At 32.9% G+C, this 16,784-nt stretch overlaps 1 protein-coding gene and 1 long non-coding RNA gene across 4 annotated transcripts; both read right to left on the bottom strand.

Moving 5' to 3' along the window:
• Positions 1 to 1,229: 1,229 nt before the first annotated feature.
• Positions 1,230 to 2,565, bottom strand: LOC107926154 (uncharacterized). Of its 3 annotated transcripts, XR_001692163.2 has the most exons (4): positions 2,328 to 2,545; positions 1,920 to 2,142; positions 1,705 to 1,784; positions 1,230 to 1,618 (listed from the first exon to the last, which is right to left on the bottom strand). It is a non-coding gene; the product is annotated as an uncharacterized lncRNA (long non-coding RNA). The 3 variants fall into 3 exon arrangements; XR_001692162.2 differs by having other exon boundaries at positions 1,230 to 1,784; positions 2,328 to 2,544; XR_001692161.2 differs by lacking the exons at positions 1,230 to 1,618; positions 1,705 to 1,784 and having other exon boundaries at positions 1,824 to 2,142; positions 2,328 to 2,565.
• Positions 2,566 to 7,433: 4,868 nt separating this feature from the next.
• LOC107926188 (zinc finger protein ZAT9) lies at positions 7,434 to 9,046 on the bottom strand (the record flags this gene model as incomplete). The annotated part of the gene is made up of 1 exon (XM_016856983.2): positions 7,434 to 9,046. A coding segment is annotated over one exon (1,431 nt), but the record flags the coding sequence as incomplete, so codon positions are not given.
• Between the last annotated feature and the right edge of the window lie 7,738 nt (positions 9,047 to 16,784).

Below are 16,784 nucleotides of genomic sequence, written 5' to 3'. Positions count from 1 at the left end.
TAGCCTACGAAATTTTATACATGTTACGTCAGAAACGTATCGGGAAAAAAGGATTTATGGCAGTAAAATTAGACATAAGCAAAGCTTTTGATAGAGTTGAATAGGGTTTTTTTTGAAGGAAGTAATACTTCGGATGGGCTTTGCAAAGGAATGGTTGGCATTAATTATGAGATATATCTCAACAGTCTCTTATGCAGTGAACATTAATGGAAGAAGAGGAAAATTTTCAAACCTACTAGAAGGCTCCGTCAAAGTGACCCCCTTAGCCCTTTTCTTTTTTCGATAACTCTCATCTTTGATAAGATTGGCAATAAGAGAGGTCTTGTTAAAAGGAGTAAAAGCTAGTAGAAGTGGAACAGAGATATCACACATTCTATTTGCAGATGATTGTATTTTGTTTGGTAAAGCTACAAAAAGAGGAGCAATGACTTTAAAAGAAATTTTGAAGGAATATGAACGATGTCAATGCGTAAATTTAAATAAATCGGCGATTTTCTATAGCTCAAACACAGTAGAGGGGGACAAAAAAGAAATTTTGACTTTATTAGGTGTGAAAAGCTCAACAAATCTGGAAAAAATATTTAGGACTCCCTAATGTGGTAGGAAGACAGAAGAAAGAAACTTTTCAGAATCTCAAGAATAGGGTTTACTTAAGAATTGAAAGATGAAGTACAAAGCTACTATCACAATGGGGATTTGAGGTTTTTATAAAGTCTGTTATTCAAGCAATACCAACTTATACTATGTCATGATTTCTTCTACCAAAATCTTTATGTGGGGAATTAGAAAACATTTTAGCTAAATTTTGGTGGCAAAAAGGACAGGGAAAGAAAGGGCCAATGGAAGTATATGTGTCCCCCAAAAGAGGAGGGGGAATGGGTTTTAGAAACATGCCTCAGTTCAATATTTCCCTACTAGTTAAGTAAGGGTAGAGGATTATTAATAATCAGAATTCTCTTGTTCCGAGTGTGCTTAAAGCAAAGTATTTTTTGAATAATCATTTTTTAAACTCTCGTTTGGGAAATACAAGTTCTTATATATGGAAAAGTATCTGGGCGGCGAAAGGTATTTTGGCCAAAAGACTAAGCTGGCAGGTGGGTACAGGTATTAATATCTCTATTAATGACGATGCTTGGATTTTAGACGCAATAAATTTTAGATTATCTTCAGTTGTTAATACTATGCGAGATTCTAAAGTTACTGAGTTAATCGATAGTAATGAAAGAATGTGGAAAAGGGAACTGATTAACAATATCTTTTCAGAGGAAGATACAAAAAAAATCCTCCGGATCCCCTTGGCACGAGTACCTCATGATGATTTCTTGTCTGGGGAGGTGAATCTTCCGGCGAGTTTTTGGTTCGGAGCGCCTATAAACTATTACAAACTTCTGATGAAAATCCTAGAGCTTACACTTTACAAACCGTCTACAGGAAATTTTACAAAAAAACTCTGGCTCCTAAATCTACCAACAAAAATCAAGTTTACAATCTGGAGAATATCATGAAACTATTTGCCTACAATAGTCAATATGCAGCAAAAAAAAACTAGTCAATAATACAAGTTGCCCCCAATGTCGCGGAAGAGCTAAAACAATCGATCATATATTTCGTGAATGCCCTAATTCAGTTGAATTTTGGACAACATTATCAATTTAGAATATTCTTGTGGATACTAATTAATATGGATTTTGTATAGTGGTTTACCTAAGTTTTTGATCAGTTTACCCCTTGTTAATATTATCTTTTTTGTTGTGCACTTTGGGCCATCTGGGGAGAAAGAAATACTAGAATGCACAAAAAGAAAATTAGTACAAGCCAGGAAATAGCGAGCTTCATCAATAATTATATTGCTGAATTAAACGGTCTTGAAAAATGAAATCCATTGAGTATAAAGGAGTTTATAAGATGGAGTCACCCACCTAGTGAATTCATTAAAATTATGTTTGATTGTATGATGGGCGCCATTACCAATTGGCTTCAAGTATTGTGGCCAAGAATAAAGAAGGGATAGTCCTCTTATCTTGCTCAAAAATCCATCAAGGGGTGGCATCCGCCTTTGCTGCTGAAGCAATTGCATGTAGAAAAACAGTCCAAATAGGAATCGAAAAGAAATGGCTGGCAATCATAATCAAAGGAGATTCTCTAGCAATCAAGAAATGTAAAAACAAGAGTCAATATCAATCATAGGTAGGAGCATATGTATATATGATATTCAACAGAGAGCAAATAGATCTAGGAATTTTTTGTTCAAGCATACATCGAGATCAGCAAATGCTCTTGCTCATATACTGGCAACAGAAACTTTAAAAAAAAAGGAGGAGGTGTACCTGGTAATAAAGGTCTCTGGGTATGCCGAAAATCAAAAGGAAATCGATTGGGTGCGTGAACCAGACTAAATATGATCAAAGAAGAAGATAAATGAGAGGATCGTCTTAAGAAAAGTAAATGAATAAGTTTTTGAAAGGAGAAGCTTTCCCGAGAACTGAAACCGTCAAAAAGAAATGAGTAATGATGGTCAGTCGACAGGACATGTATTAGTAATTTTTGATTGGGCAATCGTTCGACGCTTTTATTATCTCTCTAGACTATTTTGCATAAATATCTAAATTGTTTTTCTTTTTCTTTTATTTGGGCCACTTTAAGTCTTGTGGGCCGGTTTTAGTTTATCTGTTTTTCTCTTCTTGGTATTATATTATGTAATTTCATTTTATCTATTTAATAAAGCCTAGTCTGAAAATTTAGTCAAAAAAATCTCTATTTGAGTTGGTATACAACACTAACTTAGTTATGAAATATTATTTTTACCTTAAAGGTAATTAATAGTATTATAAGGGCATTTTTATTATTTTGTATTTTTATATAATATTTTCAAATAAAATAATTAAAAACATTATTTAGGGATCAAACACAAAACCAACAAATTTAAATAAAAATCTCTTATCACTCAGGTCATAATCAGTTGTTGAAATAATTTTATAATTATTTAGGTTCGTATCAAATCTGCTCTTTTTGATACAATACATAGAACTATCCATAGGTCCTCCCTAACCCTTAAATAGGAGGATAAGACACTTCAGCGCATTCGAACCCACGCCCTCATTCACTGGAAACAATATCTAGCTAAGACTCAATAGACTATAAATATATATTTTTAATATAAAATATTTTTGTTCACCCACATTGTGGGCTTAGCAAAATCTAGTATTATATAATATTTCATAATTTTGTGTACGAAAAACAAATTTGGAATGAATTTATGAGAATAACCATAAATACAAATTACGAATAATGCATATGCGATGAATTACAGTCAGAATTAACTCAACACAAAGCACAATAGATTAACAATTGCAATATATCAGAACCTAAATAGGAATAAATTTGGATAATGCTAGTACATAATAAGATTTAAATCCAAAATAATTTAAGAGAAAACTCACACATAGTAATTATATAACATTGTAGGTTTTGTTGCCAATGCATGAGGATGTGGGTTCGAGTGCACTAAAATACATTACACTTCAATTTATGGGTTGGGAAAAGGCTATGGTTTGTTCTATACACCGTGTCAAAAAGAACAGATATAACAGTGATTAAATGGGTGACATGCACCTTTTAAAAGTGTTTGGTTCACATTATGTAACATTACACCTCGTAATCTTACATTCTCAAACATTATTAAGATTAGTCTTAGGTTAATTGTATTAAAATGTCAAAAAATAGGGTGTAATCCAAATACCACCCATTTCTTAGATTATCTTAGATCATGGGCAAAATATGAAATTTTGAACGAACCCTTTGTTTTTATTATTTTGAAAAGTTTTGTTTTCTTTCAATAAAATTTAAGTCTAATTAGAAACAAAAATATCTCTTTTTCTTAATATTGAAATAGTAAATACCATACTTTAAAATCATAATTATTATATTTACTCAAAAGATTTATTTATTAGTATTATACCTACACCTTACGAGTCAAAGCCCTCAACTAAAAAGGATCACCCTGCGAGCTAAAGGCACCTATGAGCCTAAGATCTCGTGACCTCATATCATTAGGGCCACACCCCTAACATGGACAAAGTATCTACCATTTACACATCACATATATCTATTGTCCTAACATGGCAACTTATACCCCTGACGTCCAAGCACCGATAGGTTGGCTAAACCTTAGAAACCCAAAACCAATACATGGATAACACGTGACCTATAGGAAATGATTAGAAGTAATTCCTTAAAGGCTAAATCTCATCTAATAGTCTTAGCTCCCCATCTCGCCTATCCTACTTCTTCACCGTTCTGATCCTTTCTAACAACCCACATTCTAACTATCATAATTGCCCCTACAATTCTTCACCTTCAAGTGAACCCTCACAAACCATGGCAAACTTCTACTTCGATCGACAATTAGTATATTACTTGTAATTATATTATGTTTTATAAATTATAGTTCGTGATGCAATCACTTCTTATTAATTATTATAATTATGGTTTTATAAAATTATTTCAACATTATATATTTACTCTTTGTTATATTATTATACTTCATAAGTGAATGAATCTGCCACAAGCGAAGAAATATATTATTATCCTTCACATTTTGAATTAGAAGAGAATGGAGAGGAAATAGAACCTCTATTAAACCTTATTACCAAGGCTACAATTGCAAGAAAAAGAAAAAGAAAAGAAAAGTAAAGTTTACTCTTCTACCTTTTTAACCCAAAAGGCTAAAATAAGTCGTCGAAAAAGAGGCACCAATGTTTTTGAATAAAACATGTAGAAACAGGATGAACACATTGTTGAAAAATTTTGATTATGAAAACAATTTACTATTACAACAAAAGTTTAAAAGTTTTCTAAACTGAGTCGATTTGTGATATTTATAGTAATAAACATTCTACCAAAAATTATTTGTGTTTTGTGCAAGACGGATCCAAAACATTCCCAACTTACAACCGAAACGAATTTCTCCACTATCCTCGTACCTTGATTTACATTGGGTGTGGACTTGAGCAATAATAACTGAACACAAAACCAAAAATGATTTATTACTCTCAGTAGGAAAATAATTATCTCGATAGAAATCAATAGAAATTATTATTCCCAAAAATAGAATTTATTCTAAAACAATAAGTTTCCACTACTTTCTGACAAAATAAGAATATGTGAAACTTATATGTTAATAATTTTATCAATGTCATCTATTTATAAGGAGATATAGGAGAATCCTAATTGAACAAGTATAACACAAATAATATTTATTCAACAGAAGGCACACTCTCACTCGGGGTGGGCATCACACCCTAGAAAATACTGCTAGGATTGTCGCCCCTTCATATTCATTAAGGGTAGTATTAGGCCTCTCATGTATTGGGTCTAATTATATATGTTTTCCAAAATTTTGACGCAACACTTTATAATTTAATCCAACCTAATATTTGTTTTATATTTCCGAAATAAATATTAATTAATTAATTTAATTAATTTCCTAGTTAAATAATTTTCTCAATCCAATTCTAATTCTGTTAAAGTCATGATGAATTTCCGTAAAAAAATCTATGAGAAAATATATTTAATTTTTATATTCAATAGATTCATAATGACTAATTAATTTAATTTAATTTTCGAACTTCAATTATTATTAATTAAATAATAATTCAAAAACCTTAAATAAATTCTCAAGTCATTTCTATACTCAGTAATAAAACGCTTTCATTTGTGAATGCGACCCATTTCTCTAACTTCATCATTTATATTCATTTATATTTGTTTGGTTCTACATGAAATTCATTTATGGTTTCAACAAGCTAGCGGAGCAACCGGTTGAGTATATGTAGTTAGGGCTCAAATAATTTATAATTAAGTTTCAACTTTTGATTTATTAGTTATAAACTTATTTAATCACAAACTCAATCTAATATAGCGCTGTGACCAAGCTTTCCCTAATTAATACCATAACAAAATCTACTTAATCAATACTCGTCCAATGACCTTATCATTAGCGTGTTACCCTCATTAAATATCCTATTTTATCTCATGATAACTGTTACTTCTTCCTTTGTGGAAAGTCAATTACTATAAAATAGTAATTAAGTCATTTATCACAAAGATAAATGATTTGTGACCACTTTTACTTTTCATCTATCAAGTAATGTCAACGAGAGGATACCCTTTACCCATTAGTTGAGCTACAAATTCCATTATTTTGAATGATGTTGCATATTGTAGAAGTCATATACCTAGCACACTAGCTTTCAATTCATTATCTATTTGAACTCAGTCTTTTACTTATATCAAAATATACGAGTCACACATACATAGTCCATCATCTACTCAGGATTAAGGTATGTCACATTATAAACTTCACAAGTAAATAAATCCATAAACGGATATAAGATCTATTCTACTCGGGTCATGTTCGATATATTGTCAATCTAAATAATCACATCTATGTCTCTAGCTTCTAGGAGTCATTTGCTCTATGGTCAAGACAAAGCATTTTCCCAACTGGACTTGATAGATGACATATTAGTCTTTCAACCGATTTGCTCATTTCCATTTAGACTAAGGATATGTTTAGATTCATATGCTAATACAAGTTGTCTTTCCGTATTATGGTTTGCCCACATAATACCGTTTAGTATTAGTTAAACGTTAGATAACCAATAGGCCAATATTTTCTTCTATTTATTTTGTGTGCAAAAACATTGAGGACAATATATAAATAATCTTAATGTAATTAATGAATATTATAATTAAATCAATTTATTTAAAAAATATAAATATGCATAGACGAAAATATTACATTTAATAGACCAGATACAATAAATTGCAACAGTAACACTTAGAAGAAAAAATTATCAACCTTGAAGAAGATAAGACTAATGGCTGTTACTTGATTTGTTACGGCATATGTTAAAAGTAGAATTCTGAAGCAAATCTTGGCGATTAAAGATTAGCTTAAGTCAATGTACATTGTCATGCAAGTAATTCTCCCTCTTTCTCCATTATTTGTGTTATTGTCGAACTTAATTGTCTTACCTAAGATATCACTCATCGTTTTTAATAAAAAGAAATTTACATTGGTCTAAAAAATCTTGACAATGGAATCCAACCACCGCACTCCACGAATATAATTGAATTTAATGCTGAATTGTGAGATATTATCCATACAAGACCAAAGAACCCTCGTGAACACCTCCAGATTTGATATTTTACCAAACGGTAATCATTTCCCAAACCAATTAATTGGAAAGGCTGAGGTTTCCGAATAACAAAAGTCTTATTCAAGACCGCATTGAATCTTAGCTTTTTGCTAAAGAGCTTGATTATTATTCTGCAACACACTTTGTTCCATTTTTTTCGAAAATTTTATCAAGCCAATAACTACATCTAGCACAATATCTAAAATTTATACAATAACAACTATGAAATAATCAAAATTTATATAAATATGATGTAAATACACAAAATATGTAATCTAATGCCTGCTAGCATGAAAAATCATGTTTGATTTTATAATTACAGTTTTACTTTTGAATTTATAAATACAACGTGTTGTCTACAACCAAAAAAATTGAAATAAGAATATGAATAAAAACATTCTCATAATGTTTTTTTAAGGGTCAGAACTAATCCCAACTTGAAGCCATGGAGATGAAGAACCTCCACTCGCATTGATCCCCTTTAGTTCACATAGTTTTGCTAACTTCACCTTACTGTCAGCTTCATCATCTGCATTTTGCAAACAACTACTATTAAAATCATTCTTCTTACGATCAATGGCGTCAACTTGCAGTTGACTTTGATTATTAATGGTCGTCTTCTCTTTAGGATCGATCCCTGTAAATGGTTGCAAATATGGGTTCACATGGTTTCGTCGTACAAGATCAAGATCTGTTGTAGCAGGAAGATTAAGATCAAGCTTAAGGTCAAGCGATTGATCAATATTTAACTTTGGTTTTTGCCGAATGTGCGCCGTTTGATCTTGGAACCGATGAAACTTGGTCAGTGATGAAGTGTCCGGTGAATTTGAAGTGACCCAATGGCACCTTTTATGCCCTCCCAATGCTTGTCCTGACGAAAAAACCCGATGGCAGATTGAACACTCGTGTACTTTCGGTTTCTTTTTCGACGTAGAGGCCGCAAATGGAGTGCTGGTTCCTTGATCAAGTTGTATATGGGAGGTCGATTTCGTCGGAAGAAGTTCCTCATGCGTGATGACATCGTGGTCTTCGTCTACTTGTTGGGTCTTATCGAAATGATCAAGCCTGGCTGCGAAACAACCCTTAACTTTCTTATGGCTAGCTCTATGTCCACCCAATGCTTGATGGGAATTAAATACTTTCTTGCATGCTTTGCACTCAAATAACCCTTTGGGTTTATTATGATCCATTGGTACCCTACATGCAATGGGAGCAATGAAATTCATTGTACTATTCTTCCTTTTGATGATCATCTCATCTTCTTTGCTGGCTGAAGCACAAGACTCCTCCGCTTCAGCCTCGATATCAACCTCGACCTCCCTCACAACGGTTGCATTTGATAACATCATAAGACAATTGGCAAGTTCTTCTTCTTCGCTATTGAAATGACCCATCTCAGCTCTCATTGATCTTTTCCTCTTAGACCAACCACCGCCCGATCCCGGCGAGGACACCAGCGATTCAGCGGCATCGTAGCCACATTTACCATGCTCGAGGAAAGATTTCCACGACGAAAACTCCTCCCCACAATTCTCACAAACCCTACAACTCTTCAACCGATTAGGGTTTGTCCTTAACGAATACATACGCTTATTATTAAGCGGTGAATCCCCTCCTAATTTCTCCACCTCCCAATCACTCACAACATCGTCATCCTCAATGCTCCAACTTTCGTCCCCGATCCCATGCGCCCGCATATGCCCACCGAGCGCTCTTCCACATCCAAACCCTTTCTTGCAAATTCTACAAAAATGCTTATAACTCGATCGTTGATCCATAATAAAAGAAATAAACCAAACCAAAAAAAAAAACAAAATAAAGATAGTGTTTGTTCGATGAAGTGATCAATGAAGAATGTCGTATATGTTATTGTATAGTGAAGGGTGTGGTTGCAGAGATGTATGGTGAAAAAGAAGCATCCATACCTAGCCCTAGTTTTTAGTAAAGAGTTAATGGCTTAATCGAGTTTTCGTACAGATATGAGCAATGGTGAGCGACAAGTGGTAGGAGAGAAACAAAGGGGGTTAATTTATTAGAGACTTTTTCTTCGGCCGTCTCGTGGAGGTGCAAGGGTGGTGGTGCCTCCGCTCAATCAATGATCACAAAAAAAGAAAAGAAAAAAAAACCATAAAGAACCAACGGAGTTGCGCACAACCAGTAAATGAATCGTAAAAAAGAACATGAAATGAAAAATTTGGGAGGGGAGATCTGAAATAAGAATTAAGTTTCTAAAACTGCCAAAAGCTATTCATGTCGCTTTACAATTCCAAGCCAAGAAATTCCAACACATGCTTCGCCTTCTATGTCGGTTGGTTTAATCTGTTTTCTTTTTATTACATATGTTTCATATCTCCCTATGTTTTCTCCACCAAAAGGCGAATAATTTACACTCACAACTATAACTGAACACGGGCTGGATCGAAGGTCCACTCAGAAGTAGTCTTGATTACGGGCTAGATTAAAGGTCTGCTCAAAAAATAAGAAAATTTAGACAAAAATAAGAAAATTTGGACAAAAATATAAATTTAAAAAATAAATTTGAAAAAAAAGATTGAAGCCTGTTTTCTAAGTAGGCTGAGCTTCAGGTAAGTCTTTTGTTTACTTGGACCCAACCTGAATTTAAAAAAAAAAAACTTGTTGCTTTTTGCTGCTGTTTTGACACTATTTTGGTACGGTTTTACTATTATATTACTATTATTTAATGGTTATTATTTGGATATTGTATAACCATTGTTTTATTGTTAATTTTGTTACTATTTTAAATACATTTACTTGCTAAGTTGCACTTATCTTAGTGTTATTTAAGTATAAATAATTTTTTAAATTTATTTTCAATTTGTTGGGAAACATTTATTTTACTGTTTTTAGTGTATTTGATATATTATATAGGACTAATAATATAAAAAAATTCTAATACGGGTAGATTGTGTAACACCCCTATCCCGTAACCGTCGTCGGAATAGGTAAAGGGCATTACCAGATAGACAGAACATTACAGATCAATACAGAATCACAGATATCACATAATATTAATGTATAAGCAATTCAACAATTCATCTCTTATGGAGGTCTCTAAGACCTAAGACATACTTTTATTAAAGGCCGGGACTAAAACGAACACATTCAAAATTTTTAGAACTTAGAATTTTTTTTTCAATTCTGTTGAGGTCACACGCCTGTGTGACCAGGCCGTGTGCTTGACACGGGCACCTGACACGCCCATGCAATCCAACCGTGCCATAACAGAGTATATATACTGACTTTTACACAGAACCAACAAACACGGCCGTGTGCAATGGCCGTGTGATACTTAGCTAGCTACTGACTTAAGCCCACGGCCATATGACACGCCCATGTGTCTTAACTGTGTGGTCTTAAGGGGTTACTGCTTTGCATACATGGCCACAAGGCACGCCCGTGTTCCCTGGCCGTGTGGCGCAATGCAGGCTTGGTTTAAGCCAACTTGCCACCCCATTTTTGGGTCATTCCTACAAGCAACATTAAACAACATTTATACCAAAATTTTCAGCCAATTCCATGCTCAAAACATGCTTAAACTTACCGTTTCCTCAACTTGGAATCTCAACCATTTACCAAAACTAAGTACATATATACCATTTGTTAGCCAACTCTCATGGCATAACATATATAAATATCAAAACTTAAATACATAGATATTCTAACCTATACATGCCATACTTAAAATATTTACACTTTCAGAAGTACCAAAATGAGTTCGATAGTGTGGTGACAATCCTCGACTATTCCCCAGCCTTCAGTAGCTACGATAACTAAAAAACAGACAGAAATCACACAGAGTAAGCTACAAAGAGCGTAGTAAGCCAAATACAATTAGTCTAACTATTTAAGCATATAAAGTGTAAATCAACAGCAAGAATTCATATCCATTTCACAAAATAGTTCATGAGCCTAACCATGCTCATTTGCTTGTATACATGTCATGTTTCATTTCCATAATTTCATACATACTTCACATTTATAATCTTACAGAAACAGAGTCTTTCATATTCAGAAATTTAGTACGATACAAACGTACCTGTATAGATTATATATTTCATATATTCATTCTCATATCTCATAATCTATCATCAGACGGTTCAGAAACGATACAGATACTCATAAACGGGTACAATGCCGACGTCCCAAACGTGGTCTTCCATGTAATATTCAGTATCGATGCCTCTGCCTTAGACAGGGTCTTATACGAAATCAGATACGATGCCAATGTCCCAGACATGGTCTTACACGTAAATCTCAAATCGAGGCATGTGTCCCATACATGGTCTTACACAATATCTCAGATCAATGTCAACGTTCTTTTAGAAACATACATAGCTTTTCAAATATTAGCATATTATCAGAGTTTACTCAAAATTTATTCATCAGGCTCTCAAGGCCGTCCAATACAGATTAAAGTTTGTATGTGCAGAATTTAGTCAATTTAACACGTAATTGTAATTTGACTTACCTCGTATGAATTTCGGATGGAAACGAGTCGACTATTCCATTATTTTGGACTTCCCTCGATCTAAATCCGATTTTCTTTGTTCTTGATCTATTACAATTCAAATTCAACCATTCAATCATTCATTTCATTCAAAATAATCCATGAAAACATATTTAGGGCACTTTGTATTTTAGCCCTTACATTTTCACATTTGGACAATTTAGTCCATTTTTCACAAAATCACAAATATGCAAAATTCACCAAGACTATAGCTTGGCCAAATATACATAGCTTCCATACAAACCCAAATAACATATTTAATTCACAATTTAGTCTTTCAAAACCTCATTTTCATAAATTAGCCGAAATAGCTCTATTCCATCAAAATTCAAGAACAAAGCATGATAATCTCACATATATCTTTCATAATCCATTTAAAAACATTACAAAGCTCCTATAATCATCAATGGCACATTTCATAATCTTCAACAGAAATAGAAATTCAGACATGGGTTTTGAAGAACACGAAGCAACAATCACAGAAACGTAGAAATTATCAAAAACCGAGCAAAACATTTACCTTAATTAAGCCTTGTGTGCCGAAACTTAAAGCTCTCCGAACATAGGTTTTCTTTTCTATTTTCGGTGGATGGACATGAAAATAAGCTTATTTTAAGCTTTGTTTTATTTTAATATATCTTTAATAACCTAATACCAATTTTACCCATGACATATATCATTGAATTTTTACCAACTAATGTCTATCATTGTCCACCATTTATGTTAATGGAATAATTGACATGCAAGGACCTCCACTTTAACCGCCAAGGTCAATTAAACCTATTAACAATTAGCATGCAACTTTTGCATTTTACGCGATTTAGTCCTTTATCAAAATTAAGCACAGAAACAGACAAGTTAAATCACAGAAACTTCGCAAATATAAATTCACATATCACAAACATAGAAAATAATATTAAAATATTTTTTGGACTCAGATTTGTGGTCCCAAAACTACTATTCCGACTAGGGTCAAAACCGGACTGTCACAGATTGAGCTCGAATTTTAGCATTTTTATCTGGTTTAGGCTTGAACAAAATTTTAGGCCCATTTTTAGGCTGAACTTGGGTCTTAAAAATTGACCTAAAATTTTATTGACGCCCGACCTAGTCCAACCCATGATCATATCTAGTCACATCCCGTCATATTTGAATTGTCAACTTTTAATTATGATTATTTAAAATTTTATTACTACAACCCTAAGTAATGGAATGAAAATATAATTATTATTCTATTGAAATTATTGTAATTATAAATAATTTTATTTCTCTAAATATAATTTTATCATGTTTAGTATTAATATTTAGTTTTAAATGTCATGTGGGTTTACATGTTTATTTGTAATTTATTAAATAATATGTTTTTATAAAACCAAAAACTAGATTTTCACTAATTAAATTAGGATTTGTTTAATTTATAATAAAATTTAATTAATTTTTAAAAATAATTGAGAGAATAAAATAACATTTTAAAAATAATGAAAGTAAAAAAAAACTACACAACCAATAAATTTAAAAAAAAACTACACAACCAATAAATTTTTTTAAGTAATTAGATAAAATAAATAAAACATGAATTTAATTTAATTGAAACTTTTAAGCTTAAAAAATAAAATAATTTACTTATCATCGACAACGGTAACTTTTTTTAAATTAACACAAAGATAGAATAATTAATACAAAGTAAAAAATAAAAGGTATAATAACTTCAATTTTAAAAAAGTAATTACTGATGTGGCAATTCAAGTGTATGTTATGTAAACAGAGTTACCAAACTAGGGGTGAAGTCAGAAATTTTTCTCGGAGAGACAGAAATTAAATTGTAATTTTTACGATAGTAAAAATACAATTTCACTGTTTTAATAGTTTATATCTTTATAATTTTTAAATGATTAAATCAAATTTTTATCATATTTAGAGGACCAAAGTACAATTTTAATTTTACTAATTTAAAATTTTTAAATTTTAAAGAGCCTAAATGAAATTTTTTTTATTTTAGGGGTGATCGGGCCCCTGTCAGCCCCCTAGCTACGCCATTATATAAAACGTTAGTTTTTTCATCTACTTTGGAGTGATTTAACAAACAATGCAAGATTAAAGACTAATAGAGACGAAAAATTAAATAAAGAACTAAAATATTTTTTTATAATTAAAAGACCAAATAAATCATTATGCCAAAATAAATTATATTATTGCATTTTTCATGATATATGTAACACCCCCAAACCCGGCCCAAACGTTATGACCGGATCCGACATGCCACATCGAAGCGTTCAAAACATTTTATATTGTTGATCCAGAAAAAAAACTTACTTAGTGTTTTAAAAGATAATTTCATTATAGGTTAAAGTGAATGGAAGCTGTGCACCAGGTAGGAAACCGGAAAAGAAGTGGTGAGTCCATCGGACTGCTTAAGTACCAAGCTCCCTTTGAATCCAATCCTAGACATGCATACCGCCATTGCCACACCTTAACGTCATGGATATTTCTAGGAAACCAATTTGATTAAGTCATTTTTAGGAAAAGTGATTAATTTTGGAAAATACTTTCATTGCGGAAGCTTTGCTTGTTGTCGTGTTATTTTGAAATTAATTGTTGTTTTTGAAAACGCGCCCTAAAGCTATCCAATTTCAACAGTTAAAATAAGTAATACCTATCTTAGTAATACATATTAAAACCATCAAAAATAATTAAGCGGCCTTATTACATTTAAAAACCCAAAACTTCAAACGTAAATAAAAGGATGTCCAGTTCACCAAAAGAAAATCAAACTTTCAAAACGGATGGCCACTCCGAATTCCTTCACAGCTCCAAGCCCACTATGGTTGGGGATTACCTACGTGGATGAAAATAAAAGGGGTGAGTTTGGGGAAACTCAGTGTGTAAATTAACCCAACCATAGCCTATATCAGCTCAAACCACAGAAATAGAATAAGTTGGCCTTAGCCCAGAACAGAATTCAGAATAAAGCCCATAGGCCCATAACAGAACAGAACAGATATTACATGTTTATGCAGAAACCCAACCCAGATTCATCCATAACACCCCCGTACCAACCTTACACCATGTGAGGAGACTACTCGACCCACCCAACCGCTACACACCACAGAAATCGCAGCGAGGCTGCCAGATATTGTGACGAAGTCACCAGATACAAATATTGTGGCAGAGCCACCAGAACAGATATATGTGGCAGAGCCACCAGATCAAATAATTGTGGCATAGCCACCAGGACAGATATATGTGGCAGAGCCACCAAATTAGATAATTGTGGCATAGCCACCAAGACGCTTCCTCCATAATATAACCCATGTCCCCATGCAACAGATATATAATCACGGCATACATCATACAGAATCAGATCGTCATGCTTTCAGTCAAAATTAACCCTATGGGTATAACGGTAATTTTGCACCTAGGGGTATAACAGTAATTTTCCATACATAGGGGTATTATAGTAATTTAGCTACTTTTAGGGTTTTCATGCATATCCTAACTATTTACGTACTATCAGAACACTTACCGCGCATACTTACCGAATTGGGCCCGTTGGCCCATGAACCCAATCTTTGGCCCATTAAGCCCAAATTATCAAAATGTATGAAATCGCGCGTACTCAAGTTTATTACTTTAGATTACCAAATATACAAACCCAACTATCTTACGAGCATTCGCACACTCGCAAATTCCCAAAATACTGACTTTTCGGCATTTCGGCTTTTCGGCTTTTGCCAATAGTCTATGAGAGGGTGTCAGTTACATACCTGTTTGCGACGATATGCTGACAAGATCCACACACGAACCGCCTACAATTGGATTACTAACACGTTAATCTAACTATTCAAATACAAACTACGTATTAACCCCTTACAATATTCGGCCAACCACACCTACAGATCATAGTAAGCTTATAAGAAAACAATAAGCAACTCATTAACAAATTTTTGTCAATGTTTATCACATAATCATAATTTCACTGTAAGTTGTCTTCCTGAGCAACAGTCACTAAATTATTTATAACTGGAGCTACGAAACTCCAAATCAAGTGCCGTTAAATTTCCCTGAAAATAGACTCATATATCTTCTATCCATAAAATTTTCAGAATTTTTGGTATGGCCAATCAATACCATATTTTTCTTAAAGTTTCCCATGTTTCACTGTTTGACTAATCTGACCACTCTTCATTACGAATTAAATTCCTCATTGTACAGAATTCAAAATATGTTCTCGTTTATTCTATTTGAAACTAGACTCATTAAGCTTTAATTACATAATTTATGCAGCTTCTAACTTATCTCCCACAATTTATGGTGATTTTCCAAAGTCACGTTACTGCTGCTGTCCCAAGCAGATTTATTACCAAATCACTCTTTCACACCTAACTTGCATGCTTGTTATTTAAACATGTATATCACCAATCAATTATGATTTTACTTAAGTATAATCTCCATTTCATCGTTTTAAAGCACAACATGTTAGCCGATTTTTCCCCTTAGCATCTAAGGCACATGCATGCTCATTTGTTTGGCTCAACTTCACCTATCTTCCATTTTTTATCAAAAGAACATGAAACAACAACCATTTCCTTCATTTTAATTCATGACTAAATGATCACAACACAACTAAAAACCAAAATATGCTTCAAGAGTTAAGGTAGAATCAAGAAGAACTCATGAACATCAAGAAAGAAGCAAACTACCATGAACTTACCTTCAATTTTCTTCCCCAAGTGACCGAACATTCAAGAGCTTTCTCCTCTCCTTTCTCTTCTCTAACTTTCGGCTATGATGAAGAAAGATGAACAAAACTTGTTCTTTTCACCCCTTTTTCTTTTAATAAAATTTCATATTTCATCCATTTAATTCTTTAATACAAAAGACATGAAATGCCCATCATAGAATATTTACCTAAACCATTATCATGGAACATTTACCTAACCCATTATCATGGAATATTTACCTAATCCATTATCATGGAACATTTACCTAACCCATTATCAATTTGTACCATGAATTATGGATATCAAGTGCTCATATTGTCTACAACAACATGA

This window comes from Gossypium hirsutum, chromosome A08 (assembly GCF_007990345.1).
Source record: "Gossypium hirsutum isolate 1008001.06 chromosome A08, Gossypium_hirsutum_v2.1, whole genome shotgun sequence".
Lineage (NCBI taxonomy): Eukaryota > Viridiplantae > Streptophyta > Magnoliopsida > Malvales > Malvaceae > Gossypium > Gossypium hirsutum.
Note: the sequence above shows the minus strand (reverse complement) of the source record. Positions and strands in the feature narration are given on the sequence as shown.